Below are 21,337 nucleotides of genomic sequence, written 5' to 3'. Positions count from 1 at the left end.
GTTGGGATTAAATAAGAACATTCCAGAACAAAATAAAAAAGTGTTCCCCTGTTTGTGATTTATTGAACAAATTCTTGGTCAAAGTATTCACTGATGTATGAATAAACACTCAAAACATGTTGATGATCATCATCATTTTTAGAGAACCAAAAGAATAAATGCAGAACAAAAGCTGAAATCAAATATTCAATAGAGAATGTTAATTCTTAAACTGTTTGATTCAGGAAATGTCATTGCAAGGTAGCATTTGATCAGAGATGGAAAAACCATTGAGATAAATATACTGTGTAGGAAGGAACTGCAGACGTTGGTTTACACCGAAGATAAGACACAAAATGCTGGAGTAACTCAGCGGGACAGGCAGCATCTCTGGAGAGAAGGAATGGGTGACGTTTCGGTTCCAGACACTTCTTCAGACTGAGAGTCAGGGGAGAGGGAAACACAGAGATAAGGAAGGGTAGTGTGTGAAAACAAGACATCAAACGAGAAGGTGACAACAAAGCACACAGAAATAAAATATAATTGAGGATAAAATGTAATCGTAGAATAGATATTCTACTTGTTCAGATTTGGGAGATGGTGAAATCCTGCACAGCTATTTATGGAGACATTTGGAGTACAGTTTTAACGTTGTGATTGTTTTAACAATAAGGAGCAACGTTAACAAAGATCAAATCCAAATCTGAAGAGAAGTGATGCCTGACCATCTCTTACTATATCACTTCACAACTGTGACCTTGCAAAGAATACATGATGAATTCTGCTCAAATAAATTAGGTAGAATTCATCGTGAATTATTAGTAGTTATACCTGCATTTATACTAGATATCATGCGACACACTTTATCTTCAAAATGCAGTGACTTTTCTTCAGAAAATACTGCTTTTTTTTGACCCATCAGCATTCCACATTACTTTGTGGTGATAGATGACATAGTAATACTTATGGTTAAAACTACTCTTTACATAAAGTCATGGGATATTAATCACAATCATGCATTTCAAATGCAAACCAGTTGGCCCTGTTCCTAGGTGCTATCCTGATAAATCTCCTCTTATCCTCTGTTTGTTTGTTTTTTGAGTATGTGTGTATGTACGTGTGAGTGTATATATAAATATATACACTGAACTTTTTTTTTCCTCGCATTTATATTGTTTACAGTGTACTATGTTTACCTGTTCTGTTGTGCTGCAGCAAGTAAGAATTTTATTGTTCTATCTGGGACAAATGACAATAAAACACTCTTGACTCCTGAGGTCCTGATGTGAACCTTAATGTGTTTTGCCCAAAAATATACATCATTATCTGCTTGAGGACGAATCAATTTTTTTTGCAGTTGTATTTAGTGCTGTTTTCAACAAAATCAATAGTTTATGCTTTCTCAATCTCCTTCTTAAGTGGCTCTGCTACCTTCAAATATAAATGAAAATGAACCCAAAGATTAACAACAAAATTATTTGCATTCATTAAGCAACTTCTAATAAAACAAAAAACATCTCAAGGTACTTTGCAGGTGTATGATAAAACAAATATTCATGCTTTGCAATATTAAGAAATATTAAGGCAAGCGTTCAAAGCTTAGCCGAAGAAGGTGGTCTTGAGGATTGTCTTAAATACAAATAGAGAGACAGAAAAGGCCAGGGAGGGAATTCCTAAGTTTAGGGTTTGTCAGCTGGAGGCAGGGCAACCAATGGTAGAACATTGAATTCAGGGATGACAGAGGTACCTTAGATAACTGAAGGTTATAAGGCTGGATCCCATAACAGCGATTGAGATTGGGAAGTGGCCAAGAAACAAGGATGTGGTCCACTGCTTAATTGAGAAACAATGAAGATCAACAAGCAGAGAGGTGTAGGAAGCAACTGTAGATGCTGGTTTACACCAAAGATAGACACAAAATGCTGGAGTTTGGTGAATTCTTGGTCTACTGTGATTACTGTGAGTTACTGTGAATTCTTCATCTACAAGAATACTGTGTTTATTGGTTGTTTCCCCAGACCACTTCAGACCTTTTCACCATAAACCACATCTGACACATATCTGCCCTTGTTACCATTGCGCATATTCCTTCTTCACTCTCTAACCATTTACAATTTTTGAGATGTTTGTGAAAAATTGCAGTAGGATCGTGATCAATTGGCCAAGTGGGCTGAGGAATGGTTGATGGAATTTAATGTAGATAAATGTGAGGTGCTGCATTTTGGGAAGTCTAACATGAGCAGAACCTACACAGTGAATGGTAGGGCTCTGGGTAATGTTGTAGAGTAGAGGGATCTCTGCAACCTCCACTGAAGGTGGGGTCGCAGATAAATTACGTGGTCAAAAAGGCTTTTGGCACCATGACCGTCATCAGCCAGAGTGTTGAGTATAGAAGTTGGGAGGTCATATTGCAGTTGTATAAGACGTTGGTGAGACCGCATTTAGAGTATTGTGTTCAGTTCTGGGCACCGTGTTATAGGATAGATGTTGTCAAGCTGGAAAGGGTACAGAGAAGATTTACGAGAATGTTGCCAGGACTAGAGGATCTGGGCTATAGGGAGAGGTTGAGTTGGTTGGGACTCTATTCCTTGGATCGCAGGAGGATGAGGGGAGATCTTATAGAGGTGTACAAAATCATGAGAGGAACAGATTGGGTAGATGCACCTTATCTTGCCCAGAGTAGGTGATCGAGGACCAGAGGACATAGGTTTAAGGTGAAGGGAAAAAGATTTAATAGGCATCTGAGAGGTAACTGTTTCTCACAAAGGGTGGATGTATGGAACAAGCTGCCAGAAGAGGTAGTTGAGGCAGGGACTATTCCAACATTTAAGAAACAGTTAGAAGGGAACATGGATGGAACAGGTTTGGAGTGGTATGGACCAAATACTGGCAGGTGGGACTACTGTGGCTGGAACATGTTGGCCGGTGTGGACAAATTGGGCTGAAAGGCCTGTTTCACACTGTACTACTATATCTTCATTAGCTGAAAATTTCAAAAGTTAACTTTCTAAACCTATCAAAGATATTCATATATCACTCAAAAAGCAATGGTCCAAATTTACCAGGACTATTGGATTCTTCTCTCCAATTAAAAAAAGTATTTCTCAAGAGTCAAGACTCAAGAGTGTTTTATTGTCATGTATCCCAGATAGAACAATGAAATTCTTACTTGCTGCAGCACAATAGAATATGTAAACTTAGTACACTGCAAACAAGATAATAAACGAAAGAGAAAAAAAAGTTCAGTATGTATATATATATATATATATCTATATTACTAAATCTCTGATCTTGACTGCTTTTGGCCGACTGTGCTGCGACTTCCGAGAGAACGCCGCCACCTACAGCTGTCATTTTTGGCCACCTCGCTCAGAGCCCCCCTCCGCCATATGAGTGCGGAGGATTTTTTCCGTCAATGAAAAATGAGAGAGATATTAATATTTTTACAAAATTCCCCATTCTATCTGCTGCAGCCGCTGGTGGCAGGGGGAGGGACTATAAAACCAGGAAATGTCGTGCCTCACTCAGTCTCTGCCAGACCCAGGAAGTGTCATGCCTCACTCAGTCTCTGCCAGACCCAGGAAGCGAGAGGGTCTGGCAGAGACTGAGCTGCGAATAACACTGAACGCACGTCTACTCCACGGTGAGTCCCCCCGATGCGGCTGTAAAGCGGCTGCAGCCCTTTTTAACAAGTTTGTGTTCACAAAATGAATTTTGGTTGTCAGGTGTCTGCAGCCCAATTGTTTGCCTCGCCTTCTTTTTTAATAAGTTTGTGATCACAAAATGAATTTTGGTTGTTGATGTCTGCAGCCCAATTGTTTGGTCACAGTTTAAGGACAAGGGGAAAATATTTTAGGACCGAGATGAGGAAAACATTTTTCACAGTGATGAATCTCTGGAATTCTCTGCCACAGAAGGTAGTTGAGGCCAGTTCATTGGCTATATTTAAGAGGGAATTAGATGTGGCCCTTGTGGCTAAAGGGATCAGGAGGTATGGAGAGAAGGCAGGTACAGGATACTGAGTTGGATGATCAACCATGATCATATTGAATGGCGGTGCAGGCTCGAAGGGCCGAATGGCCTACTCCTGCATCTATTTTCTATGTTTTCTATTTTTGCCTTGGCTTGGCTTTTAAAATCATTGCAACAGTTGGATGCCTGCCCAAGCATCCATACGGCCCACAATGTCTATACTAGCCCTCTGGAAACCAGTACCTTCGGCCCGCAACACCCATACTGGCGCAACAGACAGCCCCCTACCCCCCCCCCCCCCCCCCCCCCCCCCAACTGGTGAGCAGTATTGGAATTGGTGGAGAGGTGGAATATTGCTTTGTTGACCAGCCCTCCCGTGTGAACATGGGACCCAACTATATATACTAGACTAAGTGGGACCCTTCGGGTCCCAGCATCACACGGGAGGGCTAGTCACCAACGCAATATTCTGCCTCTCCACCAATTCCAATACTGCTTGCCAGTGGGGTGGGGGGGGGGGCTTTCTGGAGCGCTAATATGGATGTTGTGGGCCAAAGGGACTGGTTTCCAGAGGGCTAGTATGGACATTGTGGGCTGAATGGATTCTTGGGCTGGCAGCTCAGACCCTCAGGCCTGGTGGGCTGGCAGCTCACTCACTCAGGACTGGCAGGCTGGCAGCTCAGTCATTCAGGCCTGGTGGGCTAGCAGCTCAGAAATTCTACCCAAAACAAATGAGAGATTCTGTGAGAGAGAAGGGGGAGAGGGAGGAGAATCAATTTCAGAAAATGTTCATATTTTTTTTGCAGATCACAGCAATGAAGGAGGAAAGTCTATCCTGGCCTGGATCTCACAGGGAGCAAATGAAGAGAGGGAGAAAAATATTGGAGTGAGGTTTAATACTTGCAGAGGGAATACTTACTGATGGGCCGAAGGGACTCCTGGGCTAGCACAGGCCTGATGGGCCGAAGGGGCTTTAAAAAAAAATCTGAGTGTGATATCAATGAAAGGCACTTTTTCTGGACTTTTTCTGGCCTGGCATGGGCCCTTTGGGCCAAAATGCTCCTCCAGGGCTAATAGGGGCATTTTGGGCAAAAGGGACTGGTTTCAGGCTAATAGGGGCCTTGTAGGACATAATTAATGGTTTCAGGCAGGCCAAACAACTCATTTCATTTCATGTGGGCAGGCCAAATAGCTCGTTGCATTTTGATTTCACTTCCATTGCCATTGCAGTTTCAAGCACAGGCCATGCCAAGACAAACAGCTCATTGCATTTTCACTTCACTTCCATTGCCATTGCACTTTCAAGCACAGGGCAGGCTCAAGCCAAACAGCTGATTGCATTTTCACTTAATTTCCATTGCCATTGCACTTTCAAGCACAGGGCAGGCTCAAGCCAAACAGCTGATTGCATTTTACTTCATTTCCATTGCCATTGCACTTTTAAGCACAGGGCAGGCTCAAGCCAAACAGCTCATTGCATTTTCACTTCATTTTCATTGCCATTGCAGTTTCAAGCACAGGGCAGGCCAAACAACTAATTTCATTTTCATTAAGGGCTAATAAATCATTCATTCAAGTACATTGCATACTTACAGTTCTGTGGTTTCCCAGCTCAGACAGAGAGTCGTGACCTCTCCCTCGCCATCTTGCGGACAGATTGAGCCACGCCCACACTTCTGGGTTTTATAGTCCCTCCCCCTTCCCTACACCATTTCATAGAGGCATGGAGTCATAGAGTGATACAGTGTGGAAACAGGCCCTTCGGCCAAACTTGCCCACACTGGCCAACAATGTCCCAGCTGCACTAGTCCCACTTGCCTGCACTTGGTCCATATCCCTCCAAACCTTTCCTATCCATGTACCTGTGTAACTATTTCTTAAACGATGGGATAGTCCCAGCCTCAACTACCTCCTTTGGCAGCTTGTTCTATACGCGCACCACCCTTTGTGTGAAAAATATACCCCACGGATTCCTATTAAATCTTTTCCCCTTCACCTTGAACCTATGTCCTCTGGTCCTCGATTCCCCTATTATGGGCAAGAGTGTGCATCTACCTGCTATTCCTCTCATGATTTTGTATATCTCAATAAGATCCCCCCTCCTCCTCCTGCGCTCCATGGATTAGAGACCCAGCCTACTCAACCTCTCCCTATAGCTCACACCCTCTACCTCAAGGGTTCCCAACCTGAGGTAAATTTACCTCCAGTGGTAATTCTGGATTTGTACATATTTCTTTTCATTGACTGAATGTGTTTGGTTCTGTTCATCATTAGCTGTTCATAAATAAATGAAATAACATTGTTATGTGCTATTAAAGTTGCCAGGGGTAAACAGGATGAAAAAGGCTGGGAACCCCCTTGCTCTACCTGACAACATCCTCGTAAAAATATTTTCTGAGCCCTTTCAAGCTTGACAATATCTTTCCAATAACATGGTGCCAAAAAACTGAACACAATTTCCTTTCCTGCATTAATCTCTTGCAGCTGTATGACTCTCAATAATCTCAAAGCCTGTGCAAACATTGTTCACAAGCAACTGGTGCGTCTCATATGCTGGAACTCAAGGTCCCGTCCGTCCACCATTCACCCTCATAGGTAGCATTGGTAAAGCGTGTCCACCATTTTTAAATGATGATCAGAGATATTCCAACTGAGTTACATCATTTAAAAACTGAAAAAAATTAAAAATGAAGTAATATAAAATGCAGAAACAAGAAATTGCAGTTGCTGGTAAAAGGACACAAAGTGCTGGGGTAACTCAGCGGGTCAGGCAGCATCTCTGGAGAACATGGATAGGTGATTTTTCAAGACCCTTCTTCAGACTGATTGCGGGGGTGTGGTGGGGGAAGGGAGATCGACAAAAAGGAAGAAGCAGGACAAAACATGGTAAGTAATTCGTGCATGCTTGTGAGGGGGGGGGGGGGGGTGTTAATGGGCAGGTGTTTGGTGCAAAGGCCCCCAATAAAAGCAGAAGGTGTGAGACAGGGTTGAGGAGTTGCGCATTGCGAAGCTCGTGGGAGAAGAGTGGGGGGAGGAGGGGGGGGGAAGAAATAGGTGGGAGCCTACGTGCGGCACCGGGAGAAGAGGAAGAGAAGATAAAGGGGGAGGTGTGGAGGAGAACAAGAGAGTTATGGGAGGTGGAGGGATATTGCAGGAGGTTACCTAAAATTGGAGCATTCAATTGGAGCATACTGTACCTTGCACCTTCCGAAGAGTCCACCAGGGACTAGACTGGAAGATGAACAATTTTTTTATAGTGGACAATTATTTTATACTCAACAATTTTTTACATTTATCAAGCCAATTAATCGAGCCAATTAACCTACAAATTAACCGCATTTGAAAAGGAGATTAGTGGGCAAAATTAGGGCACATGGTATTGGGGTAGAGTGCTGACAGAGAAGTGGTTGGCAGACAGGAAACAAAGAGTAGGGATTAACGGGTCCCTTTCAGAATGGCAGGCAGTGAATAGTGGGGTACCGCAAGGCTCGGTGCTGGGACCGCAGCTATTTACAATATACATCAATGATTTGGATGAAGGGATTCAAAGTAACATTAGCAAATTTGCAGATGACACAACGCTGGGTGGCAGTGTGAACTGTGAGGAGGATGCTATGAGAGTGCAGGGTAACTTGGACAAGTTGGGGGAGTAGGCAGATACATGGCAGATGAAGTTTAATGTGGATAAATGTGAGGTTATCCACTTTGGTAGCAAAAATAAGGCAGATTACTATCTAAATGGTGTCAAGTTGGGAAAAGGGGAAGTACAACGGGATCTGGGGGTCCTTGTACATCAGTCTATGAAAGTAAGCATGCAGGTACAGCAGGCAGTGAAGAAAGCGAATGCATGTTGGCCTTTATAACAAGAGGAATCGAATATAGGAGCAAAGAGGTCCTTCTGCAGTTGTACAGAGCCCTAGTGAGACCATACCTGGAGTATTGTGTACAGTTTTGGTCCCCTAATTTGAGGAAGGACATTCTTGCTGTTGAGAGAGTGCAGCATAGGTTTACAAGGTTAATTCCCGGGATGGCGGGACTGTCATATGCTGAGAGAATGGAGCAGCTGGGCTTGTACACTCTGGAGTTTAGAAGGATGAGACAGTATCTCATTGAAACATATAAGATTGTTAAGGGTTTGGACACACTAGAGGCAGGAAACATGTTCCCAATGTTGGGGGAGTCCAGAACCAGTGGCCACAGTTTAAGAATAAGGAGTAAGCCATTTAGAACGGAGACGAGGAAACACTTTTTCTCACAGAGAGTGGTTAGTCTGCGGAATTCTCTGCCTCAGAGGGCGGTGGAGGCGGGTTCTCTGGATGCTTTCAAGAGAGAGCTAGATAGGGCTCTTAAAAATAGCGGAGTCAGGGGATATGGGGAGAAGGCAGGAACGGGGTACTGATTGGGGATGATCAGCCATGATCACATTGAATCGCGGTGCTGGCTCGAAGGGCCGAATGACCTACTGCTGCACCTATTGTCTATTATCTAAATCTGTACGTCTTTGGAATGTGGGAGGAAACCGAAGATCTCGGAGAAAACCCACGCACATCACGGGGAGAACATACAAACTCCGTACGGACAGCACCCGTAGTCGGGATCGAACCTGGGTCTCCGGCGCTGCATTTTGCTGTAAGGCAGCAACTCTACCGCTCCGCCACCGTGACTGTTGTGTATTACACAACCAAAATTAACTTTGAGGTGCTGTTCCTCGAGTTTGCATGTGGCCTTAGTCTGGTATAGGAATATGCCTCCTCCCTCACCTTTAATCAGAAACGCCTGCAGTCCTTCCAGGTGAGACAGAGGTTCATGTGCACCTCCTCCAACCTCATCGACTGCATCTGGTGTTCCAAAAGTGGCCACCTGAACATAGGCAAGACCAAGCACAGACTCACAGCCGTTCCTCTGAACACTACTGGAACTCCCTCCCGTTTGCTAATCATTATTCCCCTTCCTATTCCAACTCTGACCTTTCTGTCCTGGGCCTTCACCATTGCCAGAGTGAGGCTGCATACAAAATGGAGGAACACCAGCTCATATTCCACTTGGGTAGCTTACAACCGAATGGTATGAACCTTCAATTGTTCAAATTTAGGTAACTGCCTGCAAACTCTCCTCCCCCCCCCCCCCCCCCCCCCCATCTGTGCCACATCTGGACTCCCCACCTATTTATCTACCAACACCCCCCCCCCCCCTTCAAACCCAGTCTCACAGCTTCAGCTTTTGTCTTTGACATTTGTTCCAACCATCCGCCCAACCTCCCCACCCCTATAATCAGCCTGAAGAAGGATCTTGACACAACACATCACCCATCCATGTTGTACAGAGATGCTGCCTGACCTGCTGAATTACTCCAGCACTTTGCGTCCTTTTGTAAATTAAAACGGTTGTATCTCATGTAAATGATTAAAAACACACAACAAAGTAAAAACTGAAGGTACACAAAAATGCTGGAGAAACTCAGCGGGTACAGCAGCATCTATGGAGCGAAGGAGATAGGTAACGTTTCGGGCCGAAACCTCAAAGCAAAAACTGAAGTTACCTCTGAGTCAGCCATCTCACTCAAATGGGTTTCTGCTATATCCAGCAGCATACTAGCCCCCACCACCCAGCTGGCCCACTCAGACCGGCACGGAACCGCAGCCAGAATAAGTCAGGCGTGCCCACATCTGATTCCTAGCACCTTAAAGTCCTCGCACAGCCCAAGTTGTAGTGAGGAAGTCGCGATCCCTACCAATCACCCGGGAAAAGCTAAACAAGATAAGATTTGGGCCACCATAGCTGAGCTCAGACCACGGGGTCCACCTCGGCACATAGTGCAATCGATACCCCAGATGCGAGTGTGCAGCAGATTCGACGAAGATTGCACATCGCTTGTTACAGTGCCCAGGAATTGCCTCTGTAGTCCCCAGAGTCCCTTCATACATTAACTGGTCCAAAGCAAGAAACTAAAAAGTAGACAGAAGATAGACACACAATGCTGGAGTAACTCAGCAGGCCAGGTAGCATCTCTGCAGAAAAGGAATAGGTGATGTTTTGGGACAAGAACGTTCTTCAGACCCACGTAAGGTCACTGGGTCATAGAGCTTGAAGCACGGAGCCGCTCAATCCATCTGGAGGACATCGCAGCTTCCGGTATATGTTGTTAATACACGAAACGCATACTTTCCTACCTGTTAAAAACCGCCAAAATGTTGAAGTTTTGCGCTGAAAAAATTGTGGAAAGACATGTACCCAACTTCAGAATTCCAAAAGTGAAGCAAAATTAAGGTAAAGAGAAGCGAGAGCTGAAGGGACAACAACAGCTAAAGTGCTTGACGAAGATTGGCCGTGCAGATGTCAAAATTGAAAATATTGGGAATTATCGCGTTTGCTCACTGCATTTCATCAACAGTAAGGCATTATTTGTGTTTTTTCTTGATTCCTTTGGTATCTAAAAAGTCTCAGAAGTGATAAATCTGGCTGTAAATTTTGCTTCAGAGGCGTTTTCTTTTTGTATGTAAAAGAACTTGAGAACCATGGGCGATTTTTAAATTTTACAGCCAGATTTATCACTTCTGAAACTTTTTAGATGCCAAAGGAATCAAGAAAAAACACAAATAATGCCTTACTGTTGATGAAAGGCAGTGGGCAAACGGCCAATGTTCGCCAAACACTTTGGCTGTTGTTGTCCCTTGAGCTCTCGGTTCTATCTACCGTCATTTCTCTTCACTTTTGGAATTCTGAAGTAGGCTAAATGTCTCTCACGCTTATCCTGATTTTCATAATTATTTACAGTGAAAAAACTGACCATTTCGGCGGGTTTTAACGGGCCCGCTACGCTGGAAACAATGTTTAAGAAGGAACTGCAGATGCTGGAAAATCGAAAGTACACAAAAAAGCTGGAGAAACTCAGCGGGTGCAGCAGCATCTATGGAGCGAAGGAAATAGGCAACGTTTCGGGCCGAAACGGGTCTGAATAAGGGTTTCGGCCCGAAACGTTGCCTATTTCCTTCGCTCCATAGATGCTGCTGCACCCGCTGAGTTTCTCCAGCTTTTTTGTGTACCTACGCTGGAAACAATCGTCAGCGCTTACCTGCAGTTCATCGCGTGTACTCCAGTTGGCGGAGCGTGGCAACAGTATGGTTCACGGGTCGTGACCCGACTGCCTGCAACCTCCCTATACCTTTAATTTCCCTCTGCCCTGACACTAAGACGGGTCTCAACCTGTAACGTCACCCATTCCTTTTCTCCAGAGTTGCTGTCTGTCCAACTGAGTTACTCCAGCATTTCGTGTCTATCTTCGGTGTAAACCACCATCTACAGTTCCTTCCTACACAAAGTAAGTCTAGAGCTACCTTGCAGAGACCCGAGCTCCACACTATCAACATATTCCAACATAATAGCGACACTTTCACTGAGTTGCATCCCACACCCCTCCTCTTTGCGGGAGGAGACGGGGCCTGATTTGGGAACAAAGTGCTTCCTTTCCCTGCCGCCTCGGCATTGTTCAGCTTTAGTCTGACAACGTTATTCGCATCACCTCGCCTTTGTCTGCTTTACACCTTACACAACGTAAATCGCTGCCTCTGGAGGGAAGTTCACCGAGACACTCACTCTCTCGTGATCGGTTGGCTTCCAAAATATCAAAGGACGATGTTCTGGTCAGTGGTTCACCTTTCGCGAAGCTCCAGCACATCTCCGTCCTTCTCTTGGCGTCAGTTTCAAAAGCGGTGGACATTTTTAAAGCTTAGAAACCCGATCGACGTTGTTATTTTTTTTAAAGGCTTAGTAGTTCGTCAACGATATTTTTTTACTTGAAAATAAATATTTACATTAAATATACGACGTTAAATATATATTTTTAAAGTTACCCTAAATAAAAAATCAAAAATCTCAAAGAAAAATATAACTATTCATGAATTCTTGTCTGCCCACTGCGCACATCGAGGTGCCTGAGCGGTTGGTTTCAACAAGACACCTGTCGCCTTGGTTACTGCCGAAGGCTTTTCTTTGGCTTTCTGCGATGAGTGGGGAGCCGCAGTTCATCGCTGCAGGTGGGGGACGTGGGGACGAGCTGAGCTGGAGCAAGGGGGGAAGGAGCGGCGGCTGAGAACGTGGAGACACGGTGGTCGCCGTCTGCTCCCCGGACAACGCTGTATCCTTTCGCATCGGCTTTGTGAGCTCACAATCGGCCGCGCTCTCTGCTTGTGACGATTCCCGGGCCACTCGCCGCCGGCCCTTTCAAACCAGGGCCGTCCCCATGGTGCTTGTTTACTGCGAGCGTTGCTGGGGCTTGTAGTCTGGTGTCAACCAAAGATTCCACTATCTTTGGTCTCAACCCAGGCAAGCTACTCTGAAGATGTGTCACACAGAATGCTGGAGTAACTCAGCGGGACTAGCAGCATCTTTGTAGAGAAGGAACGGGTGAGGGTCTCGACCCGAAAAGTCACATATTCCTTCTCTCCAGTGATGCTGCCTGACCCGCTGAGTCCAGCATTTTGTGTCTATCTTTGGGTGAAACCCAGCATCTGCACTTCCTTCCGACACTAGTGTTTTTCCACGCGGCATCGCATAACGCAGCATGTTTTGGGTCAGCTATAGTTTTGGGGGAACTGTATGAAACCATCCCAACCAGGCGGCGGCGGTAATTATTAGAGCACCATATTCTTGGTTGTTGTTTTGGAATCAGGAGCAGGAGTAGGCCTTTCCACACCTCGAGCGTGCACCACCATTTAATAAATTGGTCAATTCATTGTAAACCAGTTGATATCTATAATTTTGGTATCCTGAATTAATTTGGTGTTTAAAAATCAACTTCAGCAGCAGGTAGTAGGGATGACTCTTCACTTTCCTATTGTAGCAGGTGATGGGGACGGCACCTTACTATTTCAACAGATTCACGAGCCTCTTTAAATTCATATTGGTCTGACATCTAAAATCACCACAATTGAAAGGATTGTACATTTATTAATTAAAGTTGTGGCTTTAAATGTTTGCCCCGTCAAACTATTTTAAACTAATTTCTTAGCTGGTTAATCACTCATAGCGTGATTGGATTTTCTTACATTTTCAACCCAAGTTTTTGACAAGCACATCTCTTTTAAATGGAACTTGAACTGTTTTCATATTATGAGCATCACCTCCGTTGAGTATCCTCGATAACACTGGTAACCAATTTTGTTTCGTTATACATATATTAATATATTAGCATAATTTGGGCTTTAATGATTCATTATTTAATGAATAATAATATATTAACATAATTTAGGCTTTTGTGTAGATTACACAAAACTTGGGGGCACAGCGAACGAGGAGAAGAGTGTTAATAATCTTCAAGGAGGTACATACAGGATGGTGGAAATGGTGGCAGATGTAATATAATTCAGTTTAGTTTAGAGATATAGCGTGGAAACAGGCCCTTCGGCCCACCGAGTCCACATCGACCAGTGATCCCCACATATGAATACTACCCAACACATTAGGGACAATTTTACCAAGCCAATTAACCTATAAATCTACATTTTTGGAGTGTAAGAGGAAACTGAAGATCTCGGACAAAACCCACATAGGTCATGGCGAGAACATACAAACTCCGTACAGACAACACCTGTACAGGATCGAACCCAGGTCTCTGGTGCTATAAGGCAGTAGCTCTACCACTGTGCCACCGTTCTCTGGAAAGGAGAATGGTTACATTCAGATAGACTAATGAGGAATGATAATATAACAAGATTATAAAAGAGATGTAGGATCAGTGCAACTGGGATATATGTACATAGTTTATTGAAAGAGGCAGTGCACTGTGAGAAACGTAATAAATGTACACAGAACCCTGTCCATTAGTCAAGTCAAGTCAAGTCAGAGTTTATTGAAACTCAGCGGGTGCAGCAGCATCTATGGAGCGAAGGAAATAGGCAACGTTTCGGGCCGAAACCCTTCTTCAGACCAGTCTTCAGACCTCCAGCTTTTTTGTGTACCTTCGATTTTCCAGCATCTGCAGTTCCTTCTTAAACAAGAGAGTTTATTGTCATGTGTCCCAGATAGGACAATTAAACAAAAGGTCTAGAGTATAAGAGTATGATAGACCTTTATAAAGCACTATTTCAACCATAACATAAGTATTGTAATCATTTCTGAATGTCACACATAAAGAAAGATGTGATTGCTTTGGAGAGGATGCAGGAGAGATTTTGCTTCCCACTCTGGTCAACCTGGAAACATGGATGAAGTTATTTATCACAAATTCATGGCATCAACTCACTAATCATGGTGCATAAATCATGTGCATTCATATGGAGAAACTTTAATCAAAACATTTTATTATGTTTACCTGATGTAGCTTTGATCACAACATTCAGATTCAGATTCAGATTCAACTTTAATTGTCATTGTCAGTGTACAGTACAGAGACAACAAATGCATTTAGCATCTCCCTGGAAGAGCGACATAGCATATGATTTGAATAAATATTTACATTAGCATATATACAGACATAGTGTTTTTCCTGTGGGAGGAGTGTCCAGGGGGGGGGGGGGTGATTGGCAGTCACCAAGGTATGTTGTTCAGTAGAGTGACAGCCACCGGGAAGAAGCTGTTCCTGGACCTGCTGGTCCGGCATCGGGGAGACCTGTAGCGCCTCCCAGATGGTAGGAGGGTAAACAGTCCATGGTTGGGGTTAGAGCAGTCCTTGGCGATGCTGAGCGCCCTCCGCAGACAACGCTTGCTTTGGACAGACTCAATGGAGGGGAGCGAGGAACCGGTGATGCGTTGGGCAATTTTCACCACCTTCTGCAAGGCCTTCCGGTCGGAGACAGAGCAGTTGCCATACCATACTGTGATACAGTTGGTAAGGATGCTCTCGATGGTGCAGCGGTAGAAGTTCACCAGGATCTGAGGAGACAGGTGGACCTTCTTCAGTCTCCTCAGGAAGAAGAGATGCTGGTGAGCCTTCTTGATCAGAGTTGAGGTATTGTGGGTCCAAGAGAGGTCATCGGAGATGTTAACACCCAGGAACCTGAAGCAAGAAACACGTTCCACCTCCGTCCCGTTAATGTGGATGGGGGTGTGCGTGCCGCCCCTGGACTTCCTGAAGTCTACAATGAGCTCCATGGTCTTCTTGGAGTTAAGGGCCAGGTTGTTGTCAGCGCACCATGCTGCTAAGTGCTGGACCTCCTCCCTGTAGGCCGACTCATCGTTGTTGCTGATGAGGCCAATCACCGTTGTATCATCTGCATACTTGATGATGGTGTTAGTACCATGTACAGGTGTGCAGTCATAGGTGAAGAGGGAGTAGAGGAGGGGGCTCAGCACGCAGCCCTGTGGAACGCCGGTGTTCAGGGTGAGGGTCAGACATATTATTATATCTTTGCAGGTTCCTTAATGCAGATCATTCTATATTATCAAAATCATTGAACTGCCCTACAAATTTAATTTTCCTTTATTTATTCATCTTAATCTGCTGTAATAATTATTTCGTCCGCCAGAGTATTGATTCTATTTTCGTTTAGTTGGAGCCTTTCTCAATTGAATAGCTCCATCTTCCCCGCTTTATGCTCACCTTTTGCAGAGCGTATTTAAATATTACACTTAATTATATCCTGCAAGTACTGATATTTCATTGTCTTAGATTTACATCTCTCATCTTCCCAAATTACCAAGTAACTTTCAAATTTGGTTTTATAGATGACTTTAAAGACAATTGAATTAAATCTATGTGCACTGGTTCGATTGTGTAATTTGCCATTTCACTATGTTAGAGATAAGTCACATGTTCTGTCGAATTTCACTGTACCTTAATTGGTACATGTGACAATAAACTGACCTTGAAACCTTGAAACATTTTTAAAATGTCCTGTGTGCAATGGCAACATAAATTGTCTGGTACAAAAATACAATGCATAGATCTGAAATTCTTCCTTTCCAAGAAAGGAAATTGGGAGTAAAATATGTTATCGAATGACCTAGTAATTAATTTTCACTTTCAGGATGCACATGTTTCCAGTTCCTGCAGTTGTGTCAGTAGGTCGTTAATTATAAAGACTAAGAGACATAATTACTGAACCTGCTGATACAATTACAGGAATCTAAAATTTGGCTCTCTACAAAGTTAAAATTAATAATCTCATATTAATTACAGAGAAGATTTATTTTGAAAAATCTTCTATTCCTCCATCCCCATCCCACACCACACCCATCTCCACATATTATTTTTCAGTTTCAGTTTAGTTTATTGTCACGTATACCGATGTACAGTGAAAAGCTTTTGTTGCATGCGAACCAGTCAGCAGCAAGACAATACATGATTACAATTGATCCATTTACAGTGTAAGGGAATAACGTTTAGTGCAAGGTAAAGTCAGCAAGGTCCGATCAAGGATAATCCAAGAGTCATCAAAGAGGTAGATAGTAGTTCAACACTGCTCTCAGGATGTGGTAGGATGATTCAGTTGCCTGATAGCAGTGAGGAAGAAACTGTCCCTGAATCTGGTAGTGTGCATTTTCACACATCCATACCTTTTGCCTGATGGGAGAGGGGAGAGGAAAATGTGGCCAGGGTGCAACTAATCCTTGGTTATGCTGCTGGCCTTGCCGAGGCAGCGTGAGGTATAAATTAAGTCAATAGAAAGGAGGTTGGTTGTGTGATGGCCTGGGCTGCATCCACAATTCGCTGCAATTCCTTGTGGTTCTGGATGGAGCTGTTTCCAACCAACATCCTGATAAAATGCTCTCTATGGTGCATCTGTAGAAATCGGGGAGAGTTGTAGGGGACATGCCAAACTTCCTAAGCCTTCTAAGGAAGGATTTCTCTTTTCTCCACTTTATTTGTTTATTTTGCAGGCTTTTATATTTATTTTCAGAATAGCTGATTCCATCCATTCCAATCTTTTAAAATATAATCTTTCACATTATTTGACAAAATAGCTTGATCTTCTTCTTGCGTATGGTATGCACAGCCTAAAGTTGCAGGACAACTTGTTTCATTTGATCTTATTTGATTGTGCATGCCAGGTTGATTGCATTCGTCGAAACAGGGCGGACCACATGAAGGTTGCAATCTCCCACCCCGTAGCTTGATAAATACCATTAACTTGGGAAATCACATATTTTCAATATATATAATGCATCAATAATCGTTGTAACTGAAGATTCAATTCTGTGATAGTTTTAAGAAATCCTATCCTCTAAAACCTAATTTTAGGAAACCAAATCCTCTGGAAAAACAGAACTTTTCCATCTGTTATCTAGAACGTTATCTAGAACGTTATCTAGAACAGATGGAAACGTTATCCATGCACTAAACACTTTATGGTCCATAGAAGAAAATATGGACTGACTTCTTCTTTCGTGTCCATCTTCCATGTTGCAAATGTTGACATCGCTGTCATCGTCCGTCCTGAAAAGGACGCAAGCTCCGGCGACAATCAGTCGGACCCATCACTTGTTGCAATAGAAACATAGAAGATAGGTGCAGGAGTAGGCCATTCGGTCCTTCGAGCCTGCACCGCCATTCAATATGATCATGGCTGATCATCCAAATCAGTATCATGTATCTGCCTTCTCTCCATACCCCCTGATCCCTTTAGCCACAAGGGCCACATCTAACTCCCTCTTAAATATAGCCAAGGAACTGGCCTCAGCTACTTTCTGTGGCAGAGAATTCCACAGATTCACCGCTCTCTGTGTGAAAAAAGAAATTCTCATCTCGGTCCTAAAAGATTTCCCCCTTATCCGTAAACTGTGACCCCCCTGTTCTGGACTTCCCCAACATCGGGAACAATCTTCTTGCATCTAGCCTCTCCAACCCCTTAAGAATTTTGTACGTTTCTATAAGATCCTAATAGATGATGGTGGTACCAGAATTAGCTCGGGATACTTCCAATTTCCAGCCCCGCGACGTGGACGCTTCTGCTATGGGGCCATAGACTGACTGAACAAAATAGTCAATCTGTGTGAGGAAAGCTCCCTCAATGTCAACAAAATAACAAATAATCTATTTTTGAGACCACAGGTACTACTGATTTTGTTTGATACCGCCTCCTGAGACCTTTTATGCTCTACAAAGAGAAAGTGCAGACAGGACTTTAATTTAGTACTTCTTCTCGAAGAGGACAACACCAGGAGTGCAGAACTCCTTTACAGATGTACCAGCTCATTGTGGTCAAGTAATGATCATTTAGCTCAAGTTTCTGGCATGAAACTTGTACCCTTCTCACTGAGAGACATAAGTTTCACCTGTGCCAGAGTTGATCACAAGTAAATCTCAATCACAAGTTTTAAAAAAGTGATTATAGTTTTCTGGTTTTGGATGTTCACAACATCTTCAGCTGAGGATGAAAAACTTTGGGAGCACGAGGGTAACCAATTCATTTTGATGTAATCTACATTGAAGACAATAAATCACAGATAAAACCAACCATCTTTGAGTTTTACTTTGGATCTCATTCCACCCATATTCCTCCAGCCACTCCAACCCCTATTTTCTGTCAGTTCCTCTGCCTGGTGGAACTTGTCTCACACTCAACAATAACTTCTCTTTTGACTCTCTCACTATCTCCAAGTTAAAGGCAGACACGGGCCCTCGCTGGGTCCCCAGCTATGCCTGCCTTTTTGTCGGTTACGTCAAACAGTTCCAAATGTACGCAGGCATCATGCCCCAACTCTTTCTTCGACATATAGACGACTGCATCATGACAGCCTCCTACACCCGTGCCGAAAGTGTTGATATCATTAACTCAACCACTAATTTCTACCATGCCCTCAAATTCCAGAAGTGTCGGCGCTGCTAAGCAGCTGCGGCTTGCCTGCAGTCCGTATGTCTTTTCCTTTTTTTTGTTTTCTTTTGTCTTGTTAAATATGTTTTAGTTTATGTTTAGTTGCGTATCTGTGGGGGGTGGGGGGAAACTTTTTTTAAGCCTCTTTTTTCAACGGCGGATGCGACCTTTTCCCTGTCCTTCTCCGTCTCCGTCTGCGCTGAGGCCTAATATCGAGGAGCTGGCGGCCTCCAACTGCAATCGACCTTGAGGCTCCGTTGGCGGAGCCCGTGGACTTACCATCGCAGAGCTGTCTGACTTCGCAGGCTGTGGTGGCGCTGTGGCTGCGACCCGACTTTGCAGCTTCGGAGGCTTCGGCCGCGGGCCCAGTGGACGGTAACATCGGGAGCTCGCAGGTCCCAGGTTGGTGACCGATTCTCGTGAGCTCCCGCAACTACACCTTTGTCCGCTGGACTGGAGGGTGGCAGTTTCATCCGCTCTGGGTCGCGGAGTTTGAATCGGCCCGTTCGCGGAGCTTGGAATCGGCCGCGGGACTTACCATCACACGGCGGGGCCTCAACACACAGCGAGGAGGTAACTGGAGACTCACTGTGATGGATGTTTCTGTTAAACTGTGTTAATTGTGTGCATTGTTGCTTTTTTTGTCATGACTGCAAGGTACGCAATTTCGTTCAAACTTTAATTGTTTGAATGACAATAAAGAATATTGTATTGTATTGTATTGTAAATTCGTTTGGACTATCTCTAACAACTCTTTCTAGATTGCTGTCTCCAAGACAGGGGACATTCTATTGACTGACGTCAACTACAAACCTACCAACTGCCGCAGTTATCTTGACTGCACTTTCTTCCACCCTGCCTCTTGCAAAGGCGCTATCCTATAAGACACAGAAGCAGAATTAGGCCACTCGGCCCATCGTCTGCTCTGCCATTTGATCATGGCTGATCTATTTTTCCATCTCAACCCAATTATCATGCCTTCTCTCCAAACCCTTTGAACCCCTTACTAATTTAGAACATATTAATCTCCATTTTAAAAATACCCAATGACTTGGCCTCCACCACAGTCTGTGGCAATGAATTCTGCAAACCTTCTGGCTAAAGATATTTCTCCTCATCTCCATTCTAAAGGTGCGTCCTTTTATTCTGATGCTATGCCCTCTGGTCCTATGTCCTCCCACTACTGGAAACATCTCTCCACATTCACTCTATCCAGGGTTTCATTATTCAATGGGTTTCAGTGAGATCCCCACTCCTGCCCCTCTTTTATTCACTGTATATTTGAAAAAAGCATTTGGTATCCCCATTTTTTTTTTAGATTACCTTTGTATTTCATCTTTTCTTTCCTCATTGCTTTTATAGTTGCCTTCTGTTGGTTTAAAATTCTTCCAAATCCTCTAGATCCCCACTAATCTAAGCCATTTACAAGCCATCTTTCCATTTTTGCCTTTTTCCAACCATCTGCTAATCAAAATCACCTGTATCCAGCTATTACCTGCCAGGCTTAGTCCTGCCCCACCTCTCTTCCAGCTTTCTTTCTCCCCCCCCCCCCCCCCCCCCCCCCCCCCCCCCCCCCCCCCCCCCCCCCCCCCCCCACCATCACTCTGAAGAATGGTCCTGACCTGAAATGTCACCCATCCATGTTCTCCAAAGATGCTGCATGACCTGCTGATTTACTCCAGCACTTTTTTGAGACAAAGACTACAACATCAATACAAGACACTTGGTCAAGTACATGAACAAGAAAGGTTTTGAGGGATGTGGCCCAAACACAGGCTAATAGCTCCAGTTTAGATGGGGCATCTTGGTAGCCATGGCCGAATTGGACCAAAGGATTTGTTTCTGGGTTTTTTTCAACTTCTTCTCCGAGCTTCAAAGTTAGCTGAGATTATTAAGTTACAGCTCCTCGGGTGCTGATCCACCATCTTCCCCTTTTTCTCAATCTCTCAATCCTAAGTTACATTATATCCAAGCTATCTTTCTTTTAAATCTAAGTCCATCTTTCCTGAAGACGCAAGAAACTGCAGATGCAGGTATTCTGAGCAAAAAACAGAATGCTGGAGGAACTCAGTGGGTCATGCAGCATCTGTGGAAGGGAATGGGCAGATGACATTTCTGGTTTGAGCAACGGTCCCATCCTGATACGTTGTTTGACCATTTCCCTCCACAGATGCTGCTTAAACTGGTGAGTTCCTCCTGCACTTTATCTTATGCTCTATCTTTCCTTCATGCCTGAATCCCTTCAATCAGGTATTTCTACAACAGTACCCAACTAAACTTGTAAAATATGCTTTTCTTTTATAATTGTGACCAAAATCAACTGTTCCTACTTAGCCTTTTTTTTTTAACCTTTCTGGCCTGCATGACACTTTAATTTTCAAAGCACTTCAATGGGTGTCTTCAGGGCCAGATTTAGATGAAGAGAGGCCCTAGGTTATTCCACTTGTGAGGCCCCTCCCAATCCCCCACCCCCACGACTAGAGGAAGATGGAAGAGTCCACCAGATTGACACCGATGTGCAGCCGAGCGTGGCCAATGAGATAAGGGCTGGAAAGCTGCACTTTTTATTTATTGCCAGTGCTAGTGTCGAGTTATGGGGTGGAAGATTACAACCTTCACATGGTCCGCCCTGTTTC

General features: G+C 44.0%; 1 protein-coding gene across 6 annotated transcripts in view; it reads right to left on the bottom strand.

The window, feature by feature from the left end:
- Window positions 1-12,179, bottom strand: part of LOC129699694 (coiled-coil domain-containing protein 158-like) — a 100,683-nt gene extending 88,504 nt beyond the window's left edge. For 2 of the 6 annotated variants that reach the window (XM_055639694.1, XM_055639702.1), the window contains exon 1: window positions 11,545-12,173. In XM_055639694.1, coding sequence (XP_055495669.1) covers window positions 11,545-11,668 — 124 coding nt within the window. In that variant the 5' untranslated portion in view covers window positions 11,669-12,173. Of the gene's footprint in view, window positions 1-11,544 lie in introns of all 6 variants that reach the window. The other 4 variants (XR_008723920.1, XM_055639726.1, XM_055639712.1 and 1 more) reach the window with 4 other exon arrangements.
- Between the last annotated feature and the right edge of the window lie 9,158 nt (window positions 12,180-21,337).

The sequence above is a fragment of the Leucoraja erinacea genome, chromosome 1, assembly GCF_028641065.1.
Source record: "Leucoraja erinacea ecotype New England chromosome 1, Leri_hhj_1, whole genome shotgun sequence".
Classification (NCBI taxonomy): Eukaryota; Metazoa; Chordata; class Chondrichthyes; order Rajiformes; family Rajidae; genus Leucoraja; species Leucoraja erinaceus.
The sequence above is the reverse complement of the archived record's forward strand: the minus strand, read 5'-3'. Positions and strand labels throughout refer to the sequence as shown.